At 39.7% G+C, this 25,509-nt stretch overlaps 1 protein-coding gene across 1 annotated transcript; it reads left to right on the forward strand.

The window, feature by feature from the left end:
* Nucleotides 1-24,425: 24,425 nt before the first annotated feature.
* On the forward strand, nucleotides 24,426-25,287 carry LOC145575410 (uncharacterized). The gene is made up of 3 exons (XM_081633284.1): nucleotides 24,426-24,667; nucleotides 24,785-24,871; nucleotides 24,915-25,287. The coding sequence occupies exons 1-3, from the start codon at nucleotides 24,426-24,428 to the stop codon at nucleotides 25,285-25,287; spliced, it is 702 nt and encodes a 233-aa protein (XP_081489410.1).
* Nucleotides 25,288-25,509: the final 222 nt, after the last annotated feature.

A 25,509-nucleotide genomic window follows, 5' to 3' on the forward strand; every position in this document is an offset into this window, starting at 1 on the left:
GGTGTAAGTCATCATAACATGTATATAATAGCCAAGAAAAATCCAATATCCAATAGCACTATATCTTGTTTTTCTTGAAGTTTCTATGCTTTGCTCCTCATGGATTTCGTTTTACTCTATGTGGAAGCTAGTCAACCTAACTAGGCAATTCCACTAGCTCAGCTAGTGAATATCCTTCACTTTTGGTCAACAACTATACCCTAAGTGCATCGTAGCAAGCATGAAGAGAGCATAGTAAGATATGAGATGCTACCTCATCTTGAAAAGGGACTTCGAGCAATTCCAACTACTTGAATAGTCTAACAACCTTTTGGACATGATACTCCGTATTTTTATATTATTTTACATATTCAAACTACATATTTTATTTATAAATTAAAATGATTCATATTATTGTAATGAAATCAAGTATTATTTAATTATTAAACAAGTGTGTATAAGTTAATATGAGCAATTAATTGAGGCAAATAAGTATCCTAAATTGTGTTGAAATGGTTTTAAACATTGGAATGGTTGGTTGGGAATAAAAGCAATTTTAAAAGGCTAATAAACTAGTCTAAGGGAGAATTTGAAAGGGAATAGAAGTTTAGTAATTGGAAGTTTGTAAATAAATGATTTTTGGTTTAAAAAGGGGATGTAAATACCCCAAAAGCTCAATGATTTCCACTCAAGCAAATTATTTTCCATATTTCATAAAACCCCAAAGCAATTTCTCCTCTTTTTCTCTCTCTGCTTTTTCTTTCTCTTCTTTTTCTCCTCTATCCCACACACACTCTCTTCTCCACGCACCATCGCCGATCGGTAGCCACGATCGGCGACTAGCAGCAGTTGCCAGCCACCACCGGCGGCCGCCATCTTTCTCTTCTCCTTTTTTTCGGTATGGAAACAAAAAAAAATCTCTTTCTCCTATATTAATTTTTAGAGCTTTCTTCAAAAAATGAAAAAAAAAATTTTTTTAGAGCTTGTTGATTAATTCAAGGCATGATTTTCATTATGATTTGATGTTGTTTTGAATAATTGATGTTGTTAAATTATTGAAGTATTTTTCATATTTTAATTTGATTGAAAACCCTAATTTACAATCCCTAGAATTTGGGAATTTGTTATTTATGGTTAAGGTTTTATCTTAGCTAGATTGTTGTGGTTGATAAGATATTGATTGGAACATGTTTTTAATGAGCTTTAAGCCCTTAATTAGGGCCTGTTCTAATTTATTGAATTGATTGGAGCTGAACTGAATTGAACTGAATATTTTATGAGAGAAGGAAATTAGGAACTGAGCTGAACTGAAATGAACCTATTGGAGATGAATTGAATTGAAATGAAATGAACTAAATTGAACTGAAAATAAGCTAAAGAGAACAGGCGCTTAATGCTGAAAATTTATCATGCACACTAATTTTTAATTATTATGTTAGGGTTTAATTACAAAAAAAAGGACAGGTTTTCAATGATTTAAATATAATTTTTTTGTTTATTAGGGATGTTTTTTTTTATATAAATAAGTATGCTTATATTTAATTTAATTCATAAAAATCAAGTCATTTTAAATGGGTTTTAAGAACCCACTTAAGGAAATGGTTTTAAGGCTTTTAAAATCATTAAATTGGGTTAATTAGTGAGGTTCAAATCTTAACAGTTGTTGGAAATTTGTGTTAGTAGTGGATCAATTTTGGTTGCGTATTTTCAATTATAGGAAGTTTCTAGCAAGATGACTTCTAGTGAGTGTGGCGGAATTAAGGCAATATTCAAGGTACGTATGCACGTAAAACTAATTGTGCATGTGTAGTATCATGCTAGAAGTTTAAATATGTATCAAGTGATGAATTCGTAGAATGTTTGGTTGATAAATGCTTGGAATTATTGTTAGTTGATTATGAATTCTAATGCAAGCATGTGAACATGTTATTTGAGACATGATACATACAAGATGAATTATGTATGCATCATGATAGTATGTTTTATTTTCAAGCATTATGGAAGTATGAAATCATTAAGCAAGGCTTATATATGTTTAAAGGAGATAAGATTATTTTTATTGAGATTCATTATTTTTATTCTCATCCATGTTTTATTGGAGTTGAGTCAAGGAAGTTAGTTTATTTAATTACTCATTCATAGAAGTTGAGGCTGAGTTAAGAAAGTTTATTAGTGCATTTTATGCACCAATGTACTAATACAGAAGTGTAATTTTGTGCACAAAAATAGGCAAAGAACCTTAATTAAAATAAATATATTGTAAGTGCTCACCAATTGATTAAAGGTTGAAATGGAAATGTGTTGTTGATTGTTGTGTTGTATTCTTTATTGATTGGTTGGAGTCATACATGTTAAATCGGCAAATCACGTAAAGTGTAAGAGGATACACACCAAAACTCTTGGACAAAGACGGATTAAGGGGAGGGCCGACCCTGGCCACTGCCCGCCTCTGCCTAAAATTTCGTTTATGTATTTGATTGTTGTTAGCTATTACACAAAAGTTTTCTTAGCTGAGTTGGTGTCAAGCCCTTTAGAATCTACTTTGGAGCAATAGGTGATGGGTTCCATTGCTACGACAAGCAAAATTTTGTATTATGTTTTTCTATATCCTTTTATATATTAATCTATACTCTTTTTCAAATGTTTTTTTTTAAAATGCATCATTTAATGTTCCTTTTAGATACGACTCCAAATCATCCTTGGACAAATTGCAGCTTTCTATGTATAAATTCTAAATTCGTCCTTGCTCTTGGAATGTACGTATATACTTAGAGTATGAACATATTGGGGGATTTATGTGACTTTATATTTAATCATAGCTTCTATATGAGTACAAGACGCTATACTTTCATTTATTATTGTGCTGGAATTCCATCAATTTTGTGACATAGTAGGTGCCAACTTGGATAGCTCCCTAGTTGGAAGCCCAATATTATAAAGGGTTAGGCAAGGAAGGAAATCCCTTCGATGCATTATCCAAAGCAATTTAATAATATTTAATGTTGTTAGTTATGAGTCAAAGGTAAATTAACTTGTGTTTTCATGGAGAGCATTTTATAAATATTATTGCTAGGATATTCACGTTAGTGTGCTAGTTTTATAGGTGTATATGTACTCAACTTTTGCAGATTTGTACTTTGTTGTTTGTGTTTGGCTTTCCTTTAGATTGACTCTACTATATGACCCATTTTATATAGTGAGTAGAAGTGTTGAAATAAAGAGAAAGTGATAGATACCCAAAGCATGAGAGCATGATGGGATGATTGTAGAGAGTTACTTGTTATGCTTTCTTAGACTTTTTATTTTTAGTTGGTTGATAACATATTTTGGGCTAACATTGTTGATGAATTATTTTAACTTGCTTTTAAAGGGCCATATTTATATTGGTTCAAACTTGTCGAATGTTTTACTTTAATTTGGTTTTGAGGTTGTGAACTCAAGCTAATTATTTTCAAAAATTTAATTTTAGTTTTAAGACTTCTGTTGTGTGACTTTGAAAGCCTTAGCCGTTATCACGTTGGCAGTATTATTCTGGTTATCTCCCAAAATGAGTTTTATTAAGGGTAAAAAGGGAGTTTTAAAAGAAGGAAGTTTTCATGGTATTACATTCTAGCTCTAAGCTTAGTCCCAAAGACTTTGAAACAGACTTGATATATCTCCTTAACTAAGCACCCTTTTTAAGGAGTTTGGTTCATATACTTGCCATTAACCTAATCAATTCAAGCTTGTTGACATTACTATTTCCTTTGCCATACTTTTGAATCTTGCCACTTACGATATTTCCAAGATATCTAAGAAACATATTAGGCTCATATGATGTCTACCTCTCTTTCCAATCTCTTTACAACCAAGTCGTGGTAAAATTAACCAAAAATTAATTATATATTAAAATTATTTATAAATTAACAAATTACATGAAAGTTAATGTATATGATATTACATTATTACACATTGTTGACACATATAATTATGTATGTTGATAGATTTCTCATAACTATTATATTATAGAGGTGAAGAAAATCAAATCTATTACTATAGAACATATGATGAAACCAAAATATTATTATTATTATTATTATTATTATTATTATTATATCTCAAAAACAAACAAAGTTATACAACCTATAGAAAATTAGTGGGAAGCCGAGATACAATGTAGATCCTCACTCCTCTAGCTATATAAAAGCTTATCCTAGTAAAAATATCAGCAGCAGCATGAGCCCCAATGTCCTAAGTAGTCGAGAACTTCTGAACCTGTTTTAGCAACGCAACAGCGTCCTTGTCTAACTCCCCAAGTGAAGAAAAGGAGAAGTGAAGGAATCCATATCCAATCGCTCGACAACTAGATTCATATTTGACCCGGTTTCGATGAGCCGCATCAGCCACAGTCCGTCCAGGTACAAAGTCAGATAGCCCAGACTATGTCAAAGGAGAAGACCCAATCAAATCAACACAGACATCACGACCACGAATCTAGGAATAAAGTAACACATCTGTAGGTCTAAGGGCCCTATTATTCCCTCAAGACAACCCAATGTCAACCTCCTTTTTCGCTGAAATCCTAGATCTATAGCAAACATCAACAAGGGTATCCCGAACAACATTATACCAATGTTTAATACTGACAATACTAGCACACGACACCGTGTAATTACCGAAAATATCCCCAGTCTAGACCCTTGAACAAGCAGAGCACGATATCGAGTCATTGAACAATGGAACACCCAACCGGTAGCACAACACACATTAATAAGTCTTTGCGTTCATTGTCTGACCTAACCCTAAAATAGGAACTGCCCGAAGCTAAGCAGAGGTGTGATCTGCCTGTTGTGATTTCCACAATGCTGACTGTCGATGAAATAAAGAAAAGGCAGATTCTACAACAGCGGTAACCTTTGTGAAATATATATCTGCTAATTTCTTCATGAATTTTGGGGCAGCGACCACATTAGGATTACTCAAAATGTCAGATTCCACCATTTAATTAAATAGACTCAACACATCCTTAAAGGCTCGACCAAGACCAACGATGTCATCATGCTGCAGAAGTTTTGTATGCAACCCAACAGACAATAATCGAGAAGCCAGAAAAGCATAATGACGAATATCACCTGCAGAATAAACACCAAACCCTCCAAATGCAACTGTTAAGGTGGCAAGCTGCCACTGCCAATCGCCATACCCATCTCCTGAAGCAGTAACAATACGCTCCTAGGAAGATCGAAGAGCCTCATCGAATGTGCACTAAGCCGCCTCAAAAGTACTAGGAGGACAACTACACAAAGCAAAGAAGAGTTTAGAAACTCTGGTACATGCCCTAAGCAACAACTGCTCGCATTAAGGATCATCGAGCTTAGCAACCATATCCATAAGCACAATGGTCTTGGTCACACTCTACATCAATAGTTCACCACTAAAATTTTAATCGGAACTAGTGAGACCACCAAGCAACTTAACACCACGCGAAGGTTGAGCAATATTAGGCGGAAAGATACCCACAAGCCTGCTTCAAGGCTATTCTGAAGGCCAGAAAACTTAAGTTTTTTCCACGTTGAGATGCAACCCAAATCGAGACCCTTCCTGCATAATCAACTGTAGAACCTTCCCTATTTAAAGTAAAAATACCTTAGACACGTGGTCCAATCAGAGAGGGACACGTGTCACTCTAGGATGGGTCCAACATGGACCACTCCTCAGCCGACACGTGTCAGCCTCAGATGACAAGTGGAATAACGGCCTTTAGGGCCCAATTTCTAAGAATGCCGCAAAAATAGCGCAACCCATTAAGTCATCCTAACCTAATGAAGGGCACATCTTCCAATGACCCTATAAATAGGGAGATTTCCCCCATTTTAGGGACACCTACAATTATTACAACAACCCTACATTCACTCACATCAGAGAAAAATACCTGATCTCGGTATCTGAGAAGATCTCATCTTTACCTTTTTCGCACCTTTTCATCTTCAACGACCAATACTAACTTGATCGTTGGAGGCGGAGCTCTTACCAACCAGAGTCTCCGTGTTTTGCAGGTACAGATCGCGCCAGACCAGTCTTGCTGATGTAACTCTCCTGAGAGACCAAAAAAGACCCTAAACATTTGGCGCTGTCTTTGGGGATAGTACCTTTGAGATGGTTCAAGATTCTGTACCGCCACACGGTCGATGGGGAGGTCCACACGGACCATGATACAGATAACGACTGTGAATTCGAAACTTATGTGGCCCCTGATGGGTCACTCATTTCTTAGCGCATCTGTCATAGGGATAGACTAGAACGGAGCAATGAAGCTGGTCCCAGCAAGTCTACCGGACCACCGCCTGGGAACACCCAGACGGCAAAAAGTCAGGCTCTAGTCACCCGAGACGAACTCATGAAATTCATGACAAGTTTCAAGGGTGAAATCAAGGACCTGATCAACAAGAGGACGACTGACTCTAGCAAGGGTCAGTCGGCCAAGAAGACTCGTCAAGCTAAGAGGAGAAAACCAGTCAGAGAAAGGCAGCCTACTCCACATCTAAAGGAGAAGGCTACGCCTGCCATTGACTGGTCCAAGATCCTTCTACCTCAGTCGGGCAAAAGGAGGGTCATCCGAGCTGTTAAGCCGGATGGCAGCAAGAATACCTTCTCCGATGCTCGACATATCATCGAGCATAACAGGAGCCAGCAGTTTTCTGAGTCAGCCTCTACATCGAGCTTTCCAGATAGCTTCAAAAATACATCCGCAAGGAATTCTCAACCCTTGCATGAGAGCCATACTGGCAACAAGTCCGTCCATATTGACCCTCAGATGATTAGGTTAGTCCAGTATGCGCCTCAGAGGCCATACGGGCAATATGTCCCACCTTTCATGCAGCCGACCCTCTTTGGAGGACAGGCGGCACATAATGTCAAGCCCCTGGGCTGGCAGCTCCAACTGCTCAGACTTAGTGAACAAACCTTTGCGTTCACCAGGGAAATAACCGAGGCGGTACAGCCAATCAAGGTTAAGAATGTCTTAGTTGGTGCCTATGATGGTACCACCAACCCTGAGGATCACCTCATGGCCTACACCGATCTTATAAACAAGCAAGGGTTGGATGATGCCATGTGGTTCAGATGCTTCTCGGCTACTTTGAAGTGCATAGCCCAATAATGGTTGGCAACTTACCAGCCGGATGTAATGACAGCTTTAAGAGGCTTGCCTTCTTATTTGCTTCAAACTTCTCGATGAACATCCCTGCCAAGAAAACAAGCCTCAACTTCGCTTCTACGTCAGGCGGTTCAATCTGGTGAGAATCCAGATTCACGGGCTTTCTAACGAAGTAGCCTACACAGACTTCTTCAAGGGTTTGAAGGATAGGTCAACCTTTAAGTTTGACCTCGTCAGGAACAGGGTTTTCACCCTCGAAGAGGCATTGATGGAGGTGAGAGCTTTATTTAAGCCACCGACCTCTGCTTGTCCAGCCATTAGTTAAACTCTAAAAAATCTGATAAACAAAAAGAGAGCCGGTCTGCTCAGTTGGCTCAGAAAGCTGTAGAGAGCAAAAAGAGAAAAGAAGTCTGGGCAGTTGATGAATTTGATCAGCCGATCTAGAAGAAAAAGAAAGAATTCAAACCGTACGTCCCAAGGTACCAGTTTAATAAAGACTGTTACTCCATCCTCATGGAGATAAAGGACCGGCTGACCATTGAGAAGCCGAATCCAACGAAGAGTTCCGTCCAGTCACGGAATAAAAATAAATACTGCCACTTCCATGAGGAAGTCGGCCACGACACCAACGACCGCTATAGCCTCAAGCGGACGTTGGACCGTCTGGCTGACAAGGGGGTGCTGATCTTACATCTTGAAGTCCAAAACAACTGTCAAGACGAATTCTGGATAGTCGTCCAAGACTGTCCAGCCTTCTAGTAGCTCGGACACTGAGAAAGAGTCGGTCTACACCATAGCAAGCGAATTTGCGAGTGGTGGCCTGACCATCCGAGTTAACAAGGATCATCTGAAAAAGATGATCCATGCTGTTGATGAGGGGCAGGCGTTTGCCAACGGTAACTTCCCAGATGTCCTCATCACTGAGAAGGATCAGGGAAGTGTCCGTCGGCCGCATGATGACCTAGTTATCATTGAATATAAGGTCGCCAACTAGTTGGTTGGTCGGATCCTTATAGACACGGGCAGCTCCTTCGATCTCATCAGCTACAAGTGCTTGAAGAAACTCAATGTAATACCCCGTATTTTTACACGTATTTTGTTTTAAATAAGTATTCTGTAAGGTATTTAAATAATTTAAAATGAATTATTTATGAAATTTTAATTATGTATTTTAAATAAGTTTGGGAATATTTTATAAAAGGAAAGTTTTATTTGATTAATTATTTTATTAAGTGGGGATTTAATTTAGGAAAGTTTTATTTTAGTAACGTTTTATTAGGAAAGGGATTAGGAAAGTTTAGGTAGGAAGGGTTTCTAGAGAAAAGGGTATAAATATTCAACATTTGGGCAAATTATACTTTACCTAGAGTGGAGAATACCCAAGGTAAACTTTCTCTCCCTTCTCCTTTATTTTCTTTTTCTTTTTCTTTCTTTTTCCCCTTCCCCTTTTTCGGCACTCACCACCGCCGGCCACCGCCACCACCGGTGGGCCACCGGCCACCACCAATAGCAGCGGTGGCGCCACCAGCAGCTGGCTATGGTGCCGTGGCTGCTGTCCGGCCACCTCCTTTTCGAAAAAAAGAAAAAATTATTCTTTTTTTTATTTTCTTTTGTTTAATCCTAGATCTAATTATAAATTATGAGTTTTGTAATGATTTTATGATGATTGATTTTAAGTATGGTGCAAATTAATTTTCAGATTTTAATTTTAATTAAAAACCCCAATTTTTGAAAGCCTAGATTTATAAATAATTGATTATTGAAGGAATATGATTTGGGGTGGTTTAAACCTTTAATTTAAGGGTTTTAAAGTATAATTACAGCAAGTTTTCATTAATTAATATTGCTGTAATTTTTGTTAGTATGCTAAAAATTAAGTTTCTTGAAGGACTTTTGACTACCCATTAATTGGGATTAAAGTACGAGGTTTTAAATTAATTTTCATCTTATTTTAATTAAATTATGAGTGGTTTAATAAGAGTATATATTGCTGGAAATTTGTGTGGAGTAGATTTTAATGCCATATTATGATTTTGGTTTGTAGGAGACTTTGAAGTAAGCGATTTCTATTAGTTGTGGCGATTTTAAGATCGTATACGAGGTACGTTCGCATACTTAGCATATTTTTGAATATGTAGTAACATGTTAGGCTTGATTATTTAATCCTAAGTAGTATCATGCTAGATTATGATTGGAAATTGTGAATCGGTTGATATTGGTGATTGAATTATGAAGCATGATTTATTTGTGATGGATTATTGAATGGAAATAATTATTTTGGGCATGTTATATATATGAACCACACTTTTATTATTGGAATATTGAAAAGGAATTTTATGATGGTTCATATAATTTTTATTGATACTATAAGCATGAGGAAGGAGCTATTTATGTGTCTTTGTACACGAGGAATAATATATATTTTGGTTCCTTAGTGCACTTAAGGTGTTTCTAACACCGAGAGATAGGAATTGTGGCGCATTATGCGTTTAAGGTGTCTTTGACACCGAGGTAGATTAAAAAGGGGTTCAACATTAAATATTATGTGGTCATTAATTATTCAAGAATTAAATTGGTATGTTGAATTGTTTGAATAATTATAATGATTGATTGTGTTGTGGTTTGAGAATCATCACCAAGTTTAATAATATGTAAATAACATAAAGTGAAAGAGATTGCACACCATAACTCTTGGAATGTATATACCTTGACTCCTTGAGTATGAACATATGGGGGGAGTTATGGGGTTTTATATCTAACCATAACTTCTACTGGGAGTACAGGACGCTGTATTTTCCTTTTATGATTATGCGCAGGAATTCCGCCACTTACGAGTGGTTATTTTATACTAGCACGGTTAGCTCCCGTGTTAGTACCCCTTTATTGGGGTAGGTTAAGGGGAAACCCGTTCGATGCGTAATCAATACTAAATAAATTATTTAGATACTTAGATGAGAAGTCTTGTTGTATGTTGTGTGCTTGTAAACAGGTGCAACGAGGTAAGTTGTGTGTTGATCGGTGAAAGCATGTTAGTATGTTTAATTACGCTTATGTACTCAGCTTTGCTGATTGTGTGTTTGTGTGTTTATTGGCCTTGTCTTTACCTTGGCCCTATGATGACCCATTTTTAATGGAGAGTAGTGGAAACAAGTAGAGAGAAGCTTTTCAGGTGATGAAGCATATTCATGATGGGCATGAGTGAAGAGCGAATCAAGCTAGTTTCCATAAGTTTATGATATGTTTATTGCTTTAATTATGTTATGATATTATGTTAGTGAGACTAACACAAAGGTTTTAATTTGGTTCGATTCTGTTAAGGGCCTACAATGGTTCCAAGTTGTAGGTTGACTTTGTTTTACTTTGATTGACTTCACTTTCGTTGGTTGACTTTTTAGTTGAGTCGTTTTGAATGTTTTTAAAGATAGTCTTCCTCGGTGTGTCTTTGATAGTTGCCTTAGCCGTTTTCACGGTGGCGGTAATGTCTTAGGTTTTCCTATTTTCAGTTTTAAATAGAGAAAAACATGTATTTTATAGAAAGGAAATTCTAGGGTGTTACACTCAAGTACAAGCCCAGCAGCATGCACCCTGTTACCCATCTCTTAGTTAGGTTTCGAGGTAGAGTGGTGTACCTAGTCGATAGGATTGACTTAGCTATCCGGCTGGGGAAGAAAAAGGAAGGACGCCACCTGGTCGTCAAGTTCTTGGTCGTTAAGGAGTTAACCGCCTATAACATCATTTTTGGCCGGCCAACTTTGAACGAATCCAAGGTAGTTATTATCCCGTCCTTCATGCTGCTGAAATATGAAAGGGATCATGGTTATGTCTCCCTAAGCGGGGATCAAAAGACGGCTCGAGAGTGTTACCTATCAGATGTCAAGCCTACTATGGTCGTATCCGGTCAGGGAGGGGAGCCAATGACCTTGACGATGTCAAGGATCCCGACCCAGCCCCACCAGCAGCCGGAAAGAATAGAAAAGCTGATCAGCTGGTGGAGGGGAAGAAAAAGAAGAAATAGCAATCACTGACTGGGGAACGAACAGATAAATTCCATCCCTAGCTGACTGGTGATCACATTGATATTCCTTTGGATGACAGCCGTTTAGAGTGAAAATTTAAGGTGGGGACGGTTGCTTTTGAAAAGTTGGTTGCAGACTTGCACCTTCTGCTGAAGGAATTCAAAGACATTTTTGCCTTTGAAGTGGAAGAGATGCAAGGCATCAACCTGGATCTCGCTATCCACAAACTCCCCGTTGATCCTTAAAAGAAGCCCATCCGGCAAAAGCAAAGAAATCACGGCGAGGAGAGAAGTCAGGTGGCAGATGTCGAGGTCATAAAGCTGTAAGACACTGGGTTCATTAGGCCATTTAACTTTCCTGATTGGGTTGCAAACGTTGTGCTTGTAAAGAAGCCGAATGGTACCTGGTGCATGTGTGTAGATTATACTAACTTAAACAAGGCATGTCCAAAGGACAGTTACCCGCTTCCAAAGATCGGTAGCTTGGTCGACTCTACTGTCGGGCATGCCTTAATGAGTTTTATGGATGCCTACTCAGGTTTCCACCAGATACCCCTGTGGAAAAAAGATCAAGAGAAGACGGCTTATTCTTTTATATTGTGATGCCGTTTGTCTTGAAGAATGTGCTTGTTACTTTTTAACAGATGATTAATACTGTCTTTATTAATCAGATTGGGAGAAATGTAGAGGCGTACATTGAGGACATGATAGTCAAATCCAAGCAACAGACGGATCATCTCGCTAATCTCCGAGAAACCTTCACCACACTCAAGCGGCACAAGGTAATGCTCAATCCCAAGATGTGTGTCTTTGGTGATGAGTCTGGGAAGTTTCTCGGATTTTTAATTGATCAAAGGGGAATAGAGGCCAACCCGGAGAAGATACAGGCGGTGATAGACATGAAGTCAGCCCGTACTGTAAGAGAAGTTCAGAAACTTACCGGTTGCCTGGCGGCTTTGGGAAGATTCCTCAGCCGGTCAGGTGACAAGTGCCTCTATTTCTTCCAGGCGATCAGAAAGAAGACAAGGTTTGAATGGGGGGATGATGCTGAGGCGGCCTTTTACAAGTTAAAAGAGCACTTACACTCTTTGCCAAGGCTTCCAAGCCCTCTGCCCAAAGAGACACTTTACATGTACTTAGCCATCTTAGATCATGCCCTCAGTGTCATTCTCCATGTTAGAGAGACGACATTTAGCTCCCGGTCTATTTCATTAGCCATGTACTTAGAAATGCTGAACTGCGGTACCCCATGGTTTAAAAATTTGGCCTTGCTCTTTACATGGCTGTCAAGAAGTTGAAACCTTACTTCTTGGCACATCCGGTTGTCGTCTACACAGACCAACCTCTCAAGCGGCCAATGACAACCTTGGAGTCATCCGGTAGAATGCTCAAATGGGCTATTGAAATACAAAATCTTGAAATCTTTCGAACTGAGAAAGGCAGTGAAGGGTCAGGCGTTTTCCGACTTCATTGTCGAAATGACAAGGCCGATTGCACCGGATGACACTGATCAGGTTTGGAAAGTGTATGTAGATGGGAGCTCTACTATGAATGGTTGTGGTGCATGCATAATCTGTCAGTCCCCTGAAGGGGACAAATATGAGTATGGACTACGGTCAAGTTCCAGGCCTCAAATAATGAGACAGAGTATGAAGCCCTACTAGCTGGCATACGCATGTGCAAGGCGGCAGGGGCAATGAAAATTGATGCCTACTCCGATTCACAATTGGTCGTTAGCCAATACCATGGTGACTATGAAGCCACCCATCCGGCTATAATCAAATACCTTCAGGCGATCAAAAAGCTCAAGCTGGGACACTTAAATAATGCCATCTCAGTCAACTGCCTAGGTCTGAAAACAATCAGGCGGATGAACTGTCAAAATTGGTATCCTTCGACTCCTGTGATATGCCTCGGTCAGTCTTCTGAGAAGTTATGGAAAAATGATGCATTATTGAAGAAGAGTCCATTGGATTACTTGACCGAAGCTCTACCTGGATGGATGGCATCCGAGCATACTCACAAGACGGCACACTGCCTGACTCACCACAAGAAGCGGCTGTCATGAAGAAACTAGCTGGAAACTTCGAGAAAAGAAACGGAGAAGTCTTCAAAGCAAGCATTGACGGAAGGTGAATTCTAGGTCGTTGGAAACTAAAATTCCTCCAATCAAACTAAAATTATAACCACACCTACACCTAATGATAGGGCAAGTTTGGGTCGACCCACAAAGAATGGGAGGAAGTTTGCTACAGTCGATGTCAAGCTACTTCGAAGTGTAAGAGGTAGTGTAGGTTATCTAAATTCAACTAATCAAACCAAGTAATCAATATATCAAGACACTAGGGATTTAGGATCCACATGTACTTGCAATGTACACACACTAATTGGGTTGGAGATTGATTAATTCGAGTATTACGAGGGAAGATAGACAATGCAATCAAAAGAGCTCGACAAGCTATCTCCTAGAGGTCTAACTAGCGCCAACTTACAAAGACTCTAACTAGGAACGTCACTAACCAAGCTCAATCGAAAAATGCAAGCTACAAATCAATTATCCGTATCAAAGTAGACTCACAATGCAATCTAGTATGACAATTAAAGTTAGCTACTCTTTAACTAATCACGCACATGCACAAAATCAATCAACCAATTTAATCTCAATGCTAAATTAATCAAAAACCCCCAATTAGTTATGACCCATCACTCAAACATGCTTCACCACATCCCTAGCAAGTAAACTACTCACAATCCATGGAAGAAATCAAGATCAAAACTAAGCAAGTCAACAAATTCATCATCATCATTTCAATCAAACAAATTCAATCAACTAATCAATAAACTTAAACAATCAACAAAACAATTGAAATCAAAAACTAAAGATTGCATTAAAGTAAAAGAAATTTCTACAAATTTTGATGAAATCAAAGGAAATGTGCTTAAAATTATCAATCATCAATCATCAACCATGAGTTTCTCTCTCTAAAATATATCTAAACTATTCTCCAATTCTTCTCTAATGAATAATCTAATGAAAAATTCTCCAATCAATTCACTCTCTAAAAATCTCTAATCTCCAAAAAATTCTCTAACGAATTCCCTCCCTAAAATAGAAGAAAAATCTATATAAAGTAAAGTAACAAAGAGAAATTGGCTAGATCGTCCAAAATAGACCCGTACAGGCGCGGCCTTCTTCAAGAAGATGTGCGGCCAAGCAAAAGAGGATACAGAACAGGGGGAGCGACAGGCGCGGCCGCGCCACCACATTGCGCGGCCGCGCCATTGTCGCGCACGCCCGCACCTAGGAGCAGGGCAGTTCTCTTCCCCTTCAACTTGACGCTTCTCGTGCGCTCCATTGGTGTGCTTGATGAACACGGAGCATAGCAGATTCTAAACACCTTGACGGTGGGTTCAACACCAAAATTGGTGCCTCCATGGCTCGAATGCACGGCCTAAGGAAACTTGGAACTTGCACATCTCCATACTTGGGCTTTAAATGGAAGATACTAAGCATCCCAATCAATGCAAAACCTGGGAAGAAACCTCGGGACTCCTTAGATAACGATCTTAACCTGATGGGATGAAGAACGGTAGGTCGTTGGGCTACCACCCCACCCAATCAAACAAAATTTGTAACTCAACAAACCCCTATTAAGTGTAGTGGTAAGTCAAGGTCGAACCCAAGGGAATGGAGGTCGAATGCACAATGCCTAAGTCAAGCTATTCCGAAGTCAAATAAAGGGGTTTATGAAGGAAACTAGAGCTAGGGCTAAATGACGCAAGAACTTGTATGAAATCAATCTAAAAGACACTAGGGCAATGGATCCACATGTAATTGTTATGGAAAATGGTAATTTGGGAGGTCAAACCGACTAAGTCAAGTGATATGAAGGAAAATCAATCATGTATCCAAAAGAGCATACCAAGTTAGTTCACCTAGAGGTCTAACTAGCGTCAACTACGCTAAACACTACCTAGGGAACGTCACAAAGCACCTCAATCGTGAAATTGCAAGTTACTAATCAATGGTCCGTATCATAGCAAGCTCACAATGCAATCTAGTGCAATAATCAAAGATGGCCAAACTTCAATCAATCACACACATGCACATGAATTATAAACCAAATTTAATCATATCATCAACTCCATCAATTATCCCCAAATTACTCTAATCCATCACTCAAACATGCTTCACCATTTCCCTAGCTAGAAAACTACTCACTAGCCATGGAAATCAAGATCAAAACTACACTAATCATCAATTTCATCATCAACATAATTGAAATCAAAGATCAAATCAACAATCAATCAAAAAATCAATAAAACTTCAATCAATCATCAAACAAACTTCAATCAATCAACAATAACATGGAAAACAAATGAAATCAACTAGAATCAAACTTGTATTGAAATCAAGAAGAAGATCCTTACAAAACTTTGATCTAAAGATCAATTACAATGAAGAATTCTTAAACAATCACCAAAAACCATGAGTTTCTCTCTCTTCAATCCTTGAGTTTCTCTCTCTAAAATCCTAATCAAAAACTAACTATATGAAATCCAATCTCCCAAAAAACTCCCCTTTCAAAAATAGAAAGAAATAACTATATATACAAAGAGGAGGTCGGTATTGATGCCCAAAAATAGACCCACGTCGGTGCGGGCGCTTGGAGGAGAGAGAGTGGCGCGCACGGGAACACACCCAAATTGGTGCGCCTGCACGCACCAGGTGTGCGGCCGCACCCGACCAATGTGCGCCCGCACACTCCCTGGGTGCGCCCGCACCTAGTTGGGTCTTTCCCCCTTCTTCTCTTTGTCCTAGCTTAAGTGGTGCACACATCCTAGATGATGATGATGGAGGACAAGGTAGGCATAAACTTTCTTGAAGAGTATAAGCCATGAGAAAGGCATATACAAGGCCTTGAAGCATGCCCCTTGGATCCACCTTAGACTTGAAACTTCTTGCATAAGCTTTAGGCATGAAAACAATGAAAGATCATAGAGAGGAAGCTCGGGAATTCTTGGACAATGAATCACCACCTACAAACAAATGATAAAAAGCAAGTAAAAGAGAAAAATAACAAGTAAACTAGAAAATGCATAAAATAGAGAAACTAACTACAAAAAGCATAAAAATGAAGAAAACAAGAATAAAACTAAGGAAAACTAAAGAAAAGAGTGATAAAATGAAATAGAATTCATCCAAAAAGGGACCAAATGAGTGTCATAAATGTCACTCATCAAATTACCCCAAGCTAAACTTTTGCTCGTCCTCGAGCAAAACAAAGCAAGAAAGATAAAGGATGAAAATTTTATTTGAAAAAGAAAAAGAAAAAGACTCAAGATAAGAATATACACTAAGACTCACTGTCGTAGGAATCACGGTTGCTTTTAGCTACAACAAGCCCTTTAAACCCCAAAGTCGCCTATGAGGACGAGTGAGGTCTCGTAAGGGTATCCTAAGAGTTTGACCCATAACTCTCCACCAAACATCAATGAGGCAAACCATAAAAAGGAAGGAAAATAAAATGAAAACAAACCTTTGCGAAATGAACTAACAAAAAGACTATAATGCAAATGAATGACAATCTTTCTCAAGTAGTTAAGGTATGCACTTTTCAAGATATCTAAGGTTGATTGAAACATAGGGTATGCTAGGCATAGGAACTAGTCATCACAATCAACGTTCATCCCAAACAATCTTACCGCGTTCTCCCCACTAGTCTCAAATCTCCCCTTAGTGAGTGTCCCAATGATTCCTCGAAGGAACCGGAAAAAGAATTATTTTTAGGCTACTCGACAATCTTGACTATGCATCCCCTTTCCTTAGGCAATGACCCATGATGCCCTCCCCCGAATAGTGACTCAACTATCTAAGTCGAAAGGTCTTTCCCAAAGGTTGTAACGTAAGGCATAAAGGGTGAAGGTAGGCTAAAATTTAAAATTTGGTGATTTTCCTAAAAAGTGAAGCAAAAGGGTGATCAATCCTTAACACCACAATCAAGAAATTACCAAACAAAAACAACACCCCCAAGCTTACTTGAAGCTATACTCACAAAAATATATACAAAAAGCGTACACGCTTCTCCCCCAAGCTAAAATGAAGCATTGTCCTCAATGCTTAGAAGGAGAAAAGAATACATCAAAATAGTTTTGAATTTTTCACTTTTTCAATTAATTTTTTTAATTTTTTTTTTTACTTAAACTTGCAATGTCCTCGCCTTTTGCTAAATTCGGACGGCTTTTTCTATAATGCAATTTATTAGTCCATGCCTTTTATGATTAAAGACGGCTTTTACTCAAACACTTGCCATTGTTCACAAAGAAAATGATATCACAAACTTGCATTCATAGAAACTAAAATTCCAACTTATCCACCACAAACACCATCTCAAATGATCATATTGCTTCACAAAAACCAAGAAAAGTAGAAAAGGAAACAAAAGGTCAAATGACTAAAGATGTGGCTTGGCAAGAAGGGATAAGGCTCAAATGGTTGCAAGAAGGCAAATGTAAACCCAAAAATAAAGAAAATAACAAAATATAACAAAAATGAAAAACACCACCCCGAAAAATGTGCCTTTGTCCTTCCTAGATAGTTCGGTCTCGGATTTGAGAATCATACATCAAGCTTTATTAGATTAGGTTTGCATAGTCAAGGATCCACGCCGCTCATACAAGAAATGTTGAAGGCTTGAAAAACAAGTAACCTCACAAGGATGTGGCAAAAACTCACTAATGGTGTCAAATTGACTATAGGGAGCAACTACCAACATGCCACAAACAAGTAGAATTCGGCTTCATGATCCTCCTAGTTCAAACCAACTACCCTAGCATAGACCTATCCTAGAGTCAACCGAACATAGTCTCAAACCGTGCATACCTTTACAACCTAGGAAGAAAATCATGCAAAAGACAAGTCCAATGTACAAAGTTCATTTCATAAGAAAAGTGAAAAATAAAGCCTCAAAATCATATCAAAAATGAAAAGAAAAATAAAGGAAAGGAAAAGAAAAAGTAAAATAAAAGAAAATAAAAGAAAAGAAATGGAGACATAGAAAAGGAAATATAGGAGAAATAGCATGCAATGGACTAGAAAGCAAGTTAAACACATAAAAATCCCAATCGACAAACAAGTGATCGATCGACATCAACGTCATCGATCCCAAACACATTACGTGTTAACAAGCATCCATCCTCGAACCATTCAACTTCCCCTAAACTAATCATATTCTATGCAACCAAGGAAAATAAAAAGAAAAATAAGAAAGGTCTCACCGGGCTTCCAAGCTTAGCAAAAATAAACGAAGCAAGTAGAAACCACATCGTTGCATTCCATATCCAAAAGCTCCTCAAGGAACCAAGTGAGAAAAAAAATAAAAGAAACTATGAACAAAGAAAATGGTTAGTAACTTCAAAACAAAGAAAAGAAAACAACAAATTAAAGGAAACTAATCTAAACAAAAAGTATATACAACCAAAGGAAATAAAAGCTAAACTAATCAAAGAATAGAAAGAATAAAAGAAATGAAACTAAGAAAGCCAGAAAGTCTAAACTAACTAAAGAACTACACTAAACTACAAGATTTGGATTCAAGGGATTTGGATCAAAGGGATCAACAACAACAACATCTCAAGCAAAGCATCATCACAAACAAGAAGCATCCAAACAAATAGGGTAATCAAGCTAGCTACAAGGAAGGTAGCCTAGAGATCAAGAAAATAAGGAAATCAAACAAGATGAAGAAAAATAAGCATGCAAACAACTAAGGTATGTACACAACAACAAAATTGGTCACCGAGCAAATTATTAGTTCCCCCAAGCTAGATAAAAATACATCTCAACATCCCAAGCAAAACAAAACATGCATCAAAAATATAAGGGATGGAGGCAAAAAGCACGAAAAGCAAAAGGGAACTAATAACTACTACCATCACCACCACCACTACCACTCGGCCCGGCCCCATTGGGGTCCTTATTGCGCTCGGAGTCATCGAAGGGATGAGGGTAAGGCTCCCATCCTCCGGTGTACCCCTCGGGCCACCCATAATGCCCCTTGAAAAGATCTTGTTGCCAAGAAGCAAGAGGGGTGAAGTCATTGGGCAAAGTGAGTTCGAAGGGGTGGTTGGGATGGACATGGGGGTAGTTAGGATCACCCCTATAGTCACTACCACCCGGAGCCTTGTAATCATAGTTACCGCGCTCATCCGGATAGTAGCGACGCTCGGTATCGAGTTTGGAAGGCCCCGACCAATATGGATGCCCATACGAAGGTAGAGGACTTTGTTTGGGCGGGAAATACGGATAGTTAACCGGGGGAGTAATGTTCCCACGGTTAACTTCCGCATCATAAATTTGTTGTCGTTGAGCAAACATACCTTGTTGCATTTCTTGAATACCTCTTAGTTGTTCATAGATAGCCCCAAAGACTTGATCATACATGCCATCCACGTGGATTTTCAATCCACTCATTTGCTCACTAAGAGCCCTCAAATCGGCATTAGCATAAGCATGTTGCCCTTGTTCTTGTTCTTGAGGAGCTTGTTGTTGTGGAAATTGTTGTTGTTGTTGTTCTTCTTCATCATCTTCCTCATCCTCATCGGAGTCGAAGTTAGGACGCCGAAAGGACTTGGGGACATGCCACACATTGTTGGCGATCCGGGCCAAAGAAGTCAAGCCGGGGTTAGGCAAATAGCGCCAATGCTCATTGCCCCTTAGCCATTCATATCCCAACCAGATGCTCATTGCGGTACCAATATGCCATCGAGTCTTGAGTCCGTCCACCCTCAGCATCGCCTGCTCGATACAGATGGCAAATTAAACCAAATCAAGTCAAAAAAAAAATGAATGAACACTTAAGATAAAATCTAAGTTACCTCAACCAGTAGAGCCAGTATTTGATCAAAGTTGACCATCTGCAGCCAAGGCACTTTGTCCTTCTCTGACCTTGTGAGGGTCCTAAGCATCCGCTTGGCGAACTGTTGGACATCAGGCCGGCTGCAAGAGGCATCTACACCATAAGAAGTATGTGGTGAGAAGGCAGCATAGGCGGCACCTACGTTGTGCCGGCTGCTAATTGAATCTCCAGACGGGCTAGCTCGAGTTTTAACTCGCATAAAGTCAAGCGGCCAAGGAGGTTCAAAGCAATTATTCTTACCTTGGTCCTTAGGTTGGGAAGTTCCTCCTTCCCCAGCCTCTGCATTACCGGTTGCTGCATCGAGGGGCACGCTACTCTTCGACGCTGTAGAGGCCTTTGGCAATTTCCCAACCGGTCCTGAGCTTTCACTCAAGGGCTTCAGCACAACCGGGCCTTTGCCACCGGTTTTGGGGTGTGTGGGATTCGGCTTGGCAGAAGAAGTTGATCGGGGGATTTTGTTTCCCCACCTTAGCTGGGGTCTTCTTTAACTTATCTCCAAGCCGCTTAAGCATCTTGGTGAAAGAGCAAGGAATGGTCTTATTGCCACTCTGTAAAAATCAAGTAAAGGGGTTACGGCTGGCAAATAAAAATAATGTGAGTAAATGCAAGAAAGTATGGCAGGCAAGTCTTACCCCGTCATTTTTGGCGTCCAAAGCCGTCATTCGCTTTTCAAGCTACTCCTTCCTTAGTAGAGCAGCCGATTTAGCACGCTTCTTATCGGCGTCCACCATACTTAGAGCTTCTTCTGTAAAAGAGAACCAGTTAGTTAGATATGTTATAAAAAGTTAGTTTAAAACAATCAAGGCACTGACAGCCGGAATAAGCAACATACGTCTCTTAAACATCGTATTCAGACCACAGGCGGAGAGAAACGCCTTATCTTTCAGAAAGTCCGGGTGAGGTACCCAATTCTTGGGCACAATTATCTGACTCCCATTATCCAAAGGAGTGGTGGTTGTCTCAAAAAATCCCGGCTCCATTATTTGTTCCCAAGCCTTAGATGGAATGCGTGGGAGGGCACAGTTATTTCCGAACAAGGCCAAATCCTTATTATACTGGCGTAAGAACCGTTTGTGGCCTACAGAGGGCAAGGAGATCAAGTAAAACTTCTCCTTCTAGCCGGTCCACTTAAACGGCTTGTCTAGTGTCATCTTGTATTGCGGGTCTGTGGTCAAAATATACCACACCCCCTATCCGCCTAGAGCCCGACTCATGTAATGCATAGGAGCGAATGCCTCAAAACTAGGCTCTATGTTTTGGAACTCACAGGTGGCAATATAACTTAGTATGTTCATGCATGAGTTGGGGGTGAGTTGCTAAACGCCTAACTCAAACCCCTTCAAAATCCTCTTGATCCCCCTGTGTAGAGGGAAGCGAAGGCCGGCTCTTATTACGGCTTCATAGCAGTCGAAATAATTGTTGGCATTCTCAATATCATCGTCCCATGCCACAGTCGCGCCCGCAGGTGGGACGCAAATCACCCAATCAGCCTTAATGGGGTATTTGTCCTTAAAAGCCCTAATAGTAGACTTCAGGGTCTGAATGTCCAAGGCGGACATGTGCGCGTCAGTGGGTTTGGACGTGGACGGGCCTCTTGCCGTTTGCTAAACCTCATAGCCAGCCTCCACCTGACCCGAGCTTGAAGTCTCGGATCCAAACCGGTTGGAGGCTTCTTGGCCATCTTTCGGATCAAAGTCGTTTTGATCAGAGGCAGAGGCGGGTCCTTCACCGTCTACCTCTTCTTCTGTCTCTTTGGTTATAAGGGGTGCCACTCGGCGAAGAGCCTGATTGCCCTTCAAATTCCTCACACTCCTTATCCGGAGTAATCTCATCGGTGGGCACTTCCAGAGTGCGCCTTCTTTTCGGCTTGGTAGTCGTCTGCTTTACTCAAGCCATCGTCTCCCGCATAGACACAGAGACAGAGGGATTCGGGGATGAGAAAAGCAGGTCCAAATGTCCAGAGACGGCACCCCCAGTTCTAGACTCAGCCGTACCAGGAGATTGGCTAAACGACCTAGGCTGTGCCATGTCTGTCGATAAAGAATCCATTTTATTTAAAAAAATATATAAACGAACGGAAAAAATTCGAAAAATTTGAGAAGAGAAGAGACGGTTACCTCTGATTTGAACTCTGAAAAGTTGCCACAAATTGTGGCTGGTTAAGTCCAAGAATGCTGCAGTCAGAAAATTTCTGAAAAGTAGCTATAGACGGTAATAGAGTGTCTCTCTCTAGAAAAATTTCTCTCTTTCTCTTTTTAGAATTTTTGAAATGGTCAAAGATGAGAGGGAAAAGGAAGGGGGGTAAAACCCTATTTATTGAAGAATGAAAACGGGTGCATCCCCGTCACTTTAACCGAAGGTGAACCGTTTGTTACAGTTCGGTACTTACAAAGGGACGCATGTCACAGGCGCCCTGTGGCCTGCCACATCACCCCTGTGAGGGGCAAATGTTTAGGGTAAAAATACCCTAGACACGTGGTCCAATCAGAGAGGGACACGTGTCACTCTAGGATGGGTCTAACGTGGACCACTCCTCAGCCGACATGTGTCAGCCTCAGATGACAAGTGTAATGGCGGCCTTTAGTGCCCAATTTCCAAGAACGCCACAAAACGAAGCAGTCCATTAGGTCATCCTAACCTAATAAAGGGCACATCTTCCAACGACCCTATAAATAGGGAGATTTCCCCCATTTTTGGGACACCTACAATTATTACAACCCTAAATTCTCTTACATTAGAGAAATACACAAAAAAGTGAAAGTCTAGAGAGAGAAAGTCTTAAGCTAGCTTGTTACCCACGAAATTTTTCTTCGATTTTAAGCTTGATTTTAATAGAGAAAGGCAAGAAGGGCAAGGGGAGTAAGAATTCCGGATCAAAATCAAAGAAGAAGCCAAAATCCAAGCAAAAAACAAAACCCAAAACAAGGAATTTCACGAAGAAGCAAGAAAAGAGTATGGTGTCTGAGGATGTTTCTATTGAGAGTTGGCTGGATTCGATGATGCAGAATGAGGTCCCTGTGAAGGAAGTAACCCCTGAGGAGCGTGAGCAATATCAAGAAGCATTCAATCAATGGTTGTCGGTAATCCATTCTTCTTCCTCTCGTATTGCTGATGAAGTTGATGGTACTGTTGCATGCTGTGATACTGTGTTCGAATTTGATAATCCGACCCCTCTAATGATGCTTGAGAACACTAATTGCAATAGGAATAGCTTTTCCCCAATTACTGAGACCCCTGAATCTTTGACCCCATTTCAGTCCCCCTTTTTTTCTGATAATACAGTTAATCGATTGAACTGGAGAGAAAGTCTGTTAAGGGTAATATGGATGAGGGTTTGAATCTTTCTAGGGTTGGGCGAACTATTGATGATAATGTAGGAGGTAGGAAAGTTCAAATAACCATGGAAGACATTCAACCTGAAATTGATTTCTAGAAGAATGTCTTAGTCTGCTATGTTATTGGGTCTAGACCATTGTTCTCAATGATTAATGGTTTTGTAAGAAGAATTTGGGGCAAATTTGGTGTTGATAGGATTTCTTACATCCTAATGGTATCTTCTTGGTAAGATTTAGATCAATTGAGGGTAAGGAGAAAGCCCTGAATTCTGGTCCTATTCTAATTGACAAGAAGCCTGTGATTGTTAGCCAATGGCAGCCTGATATGGATTTGGCTAAGGAAGCTGTGTCTGAGGTACCTGTTTAGATTAGATTGCCGGGTCTTGATCTAAAATACTAGGATCAGGGTACCTTAATGAAACTTGCTGGTTTGGTGGGGAAACTTGTTAAGAATGATAGGGCTACTGCAACTAAAGAAAAGATGGAGTATGCTAGATTACTAGTGAATATGAAGTTCAATGGCGAGTTCCCGGATACTATTGAGTTTTTGGATGAATAGGGCAATACTGTGGTGCAACAAATTGACTATGAATGGAAGCTAGTGATTTGTAAAATGTGTAAGGGGATAGGGCATGAGGATCCCTAGTGTCCTAACCATAAGGTTCAGGCTAGGAAACAACAGTTCAAGGGAAGAGAACAACCTCGAGGAAAGCAGCAGAATCCAGGGAAGCTGCAGGGTGTTCCAAGGAAGGAGTGGAGGCCTATGAAGAAATTTGATCAGAAGACTGCTGATGATGATCTAAGGACTGCAGCAAATGACAATAGTAATGATGATGTTCTGGACAGGATGCATGAAATGGGGAGCAGTAATCAAGTAGGTGTTTTTCTGATCAGTAGCAGTGGTAACAGATTTAGTGTATTAGAGGAGGGGGAGTGCTCTTTTCATCTTGATGGATAAGGTTGGATTTTGGAATGTTAGGGGATTAAACATGCCTAGTAGACTATGTTATGTGTTATGGTTCATAAGACAGCACAGCATAGGTATGTTTGGTTTCCTGGAAACTAAGGTGAAGGATAGGAATTTTGGGAAGGTGTTTGATAGAGTTTGGGGTGATTGGTCAGTCTGTTCCAATTATAGCAAGCATAAGAATGCAAGAATTTGGGTGATATGGTTGGCTCAAATCTTTGATTTTACTGTTGTTAGAGTTGAAGTGCAGTTAGTTCACTGCAATGTGGTCCATAAAACCGCTTGTATTCAGTTTAAGGTGACCTTTGTGTATGGCTTGTATGAGGCAGCTTAAAGGAAGGATTTGTGGGATCAGCTTAAGCAACTTGCTGCAGGTATTCATATTCCTTGGCTGATTGGTGGTGATTTTAATAATGTGTTGCATTTGAGTGATAGAGTTGGCTCTACTGTTTCTCTTTCTGAGGTGGAACCTTTCAAGCAATGTTTAAGTGATGCTCACTTATTTGATTGGCAAACTGGGGGGTATGTTTTTTACCTGGAGTAATAAACAAAGTGGGGCTGATAGAGTGAGCACTAAGATTGATAGGGTCTTGCTTAATACTGCTTGCTTAGATGCTTTCCCTAATTTGCAAGCTACCTTTTTCCCTGAGGGTATCATGGATCAATGTCCATGTGTCATTCAGTTGTTTGATGGTGGAATACAGATGAGGAAGCCTTTTAGATTCTTCAATATGTGGGTGGATGCTCCTGGTTTTCTGGATGCTGTAAAAGTAGCTTGGAGTACTGATATCCAAGGGACTGATATGTTTCAAGTGGTGAAAAAGTTAGCTGAAACTAAAAAGCAGCTTAAGGGCATTAACTTGACTAAGTTCACCTGTGTTGAGACTACAGATGCCATTATTGAAAAGAAATTAATGGATATTCAGGCTAAATTATAGGAGAGGCCTAGGGATGAGGATCTTATTTTACAGGAAAAGAAAGCTAGGGAGGGGTATGCTCAGGCTCATGGAGCTAGATATAAGTTTCTGAAATAGAAAAGCCAAGGCTCATTGGTTGAAAGGTGAGGATATGAACTCAGCATTCTTTTATGCTATCCAAAGAAAGAGAAGAATTCAGAATAGTATGTATTCTATTGTTGGTGAGAGTGGGGAGGTGGTCTC

Source organism: Chenopodium album, chromosome 13 (genome assembly GCF_948465745.1).
Source record: "Chenopodium album chromosome 13, dcCheAlbu1.1, whole genome shotgun sequence".
In the NCBI taxonomy this organism is placed as follows: Eukaryota; Viridiplantae; Streptophyta; class Magnoliopsida; order Caryophyllales; family Amaranthaceae; genus Chenopodium; species Chenopodium album.

Excerpts from the sequence above, each read along its gene's own strand:
- LOC145575410 (XM_081633284.1), top strand. The coding sequence starts at position 24,426 with ATGTTTGGTTTCCTGGAAACTAAGGTGAAGGATAGGAATTTTGGGAAG. Across the intron at positions 24,668-24,784 it reads GTGACCTTTGTGTATGGCTT|AGTTGGCTCTACTGTTTCTC; the intron begins GTATGAGGCAGC and ends TTTGAGTGATAG. Across the intron at positions 24,872-24,914 it reads TTTGATTGGCAAACTGGGGG|AGTGAGCACTAAGATTGATA; the intron begins GTATGTTTTTTA and ends TGGGGCTGATAG.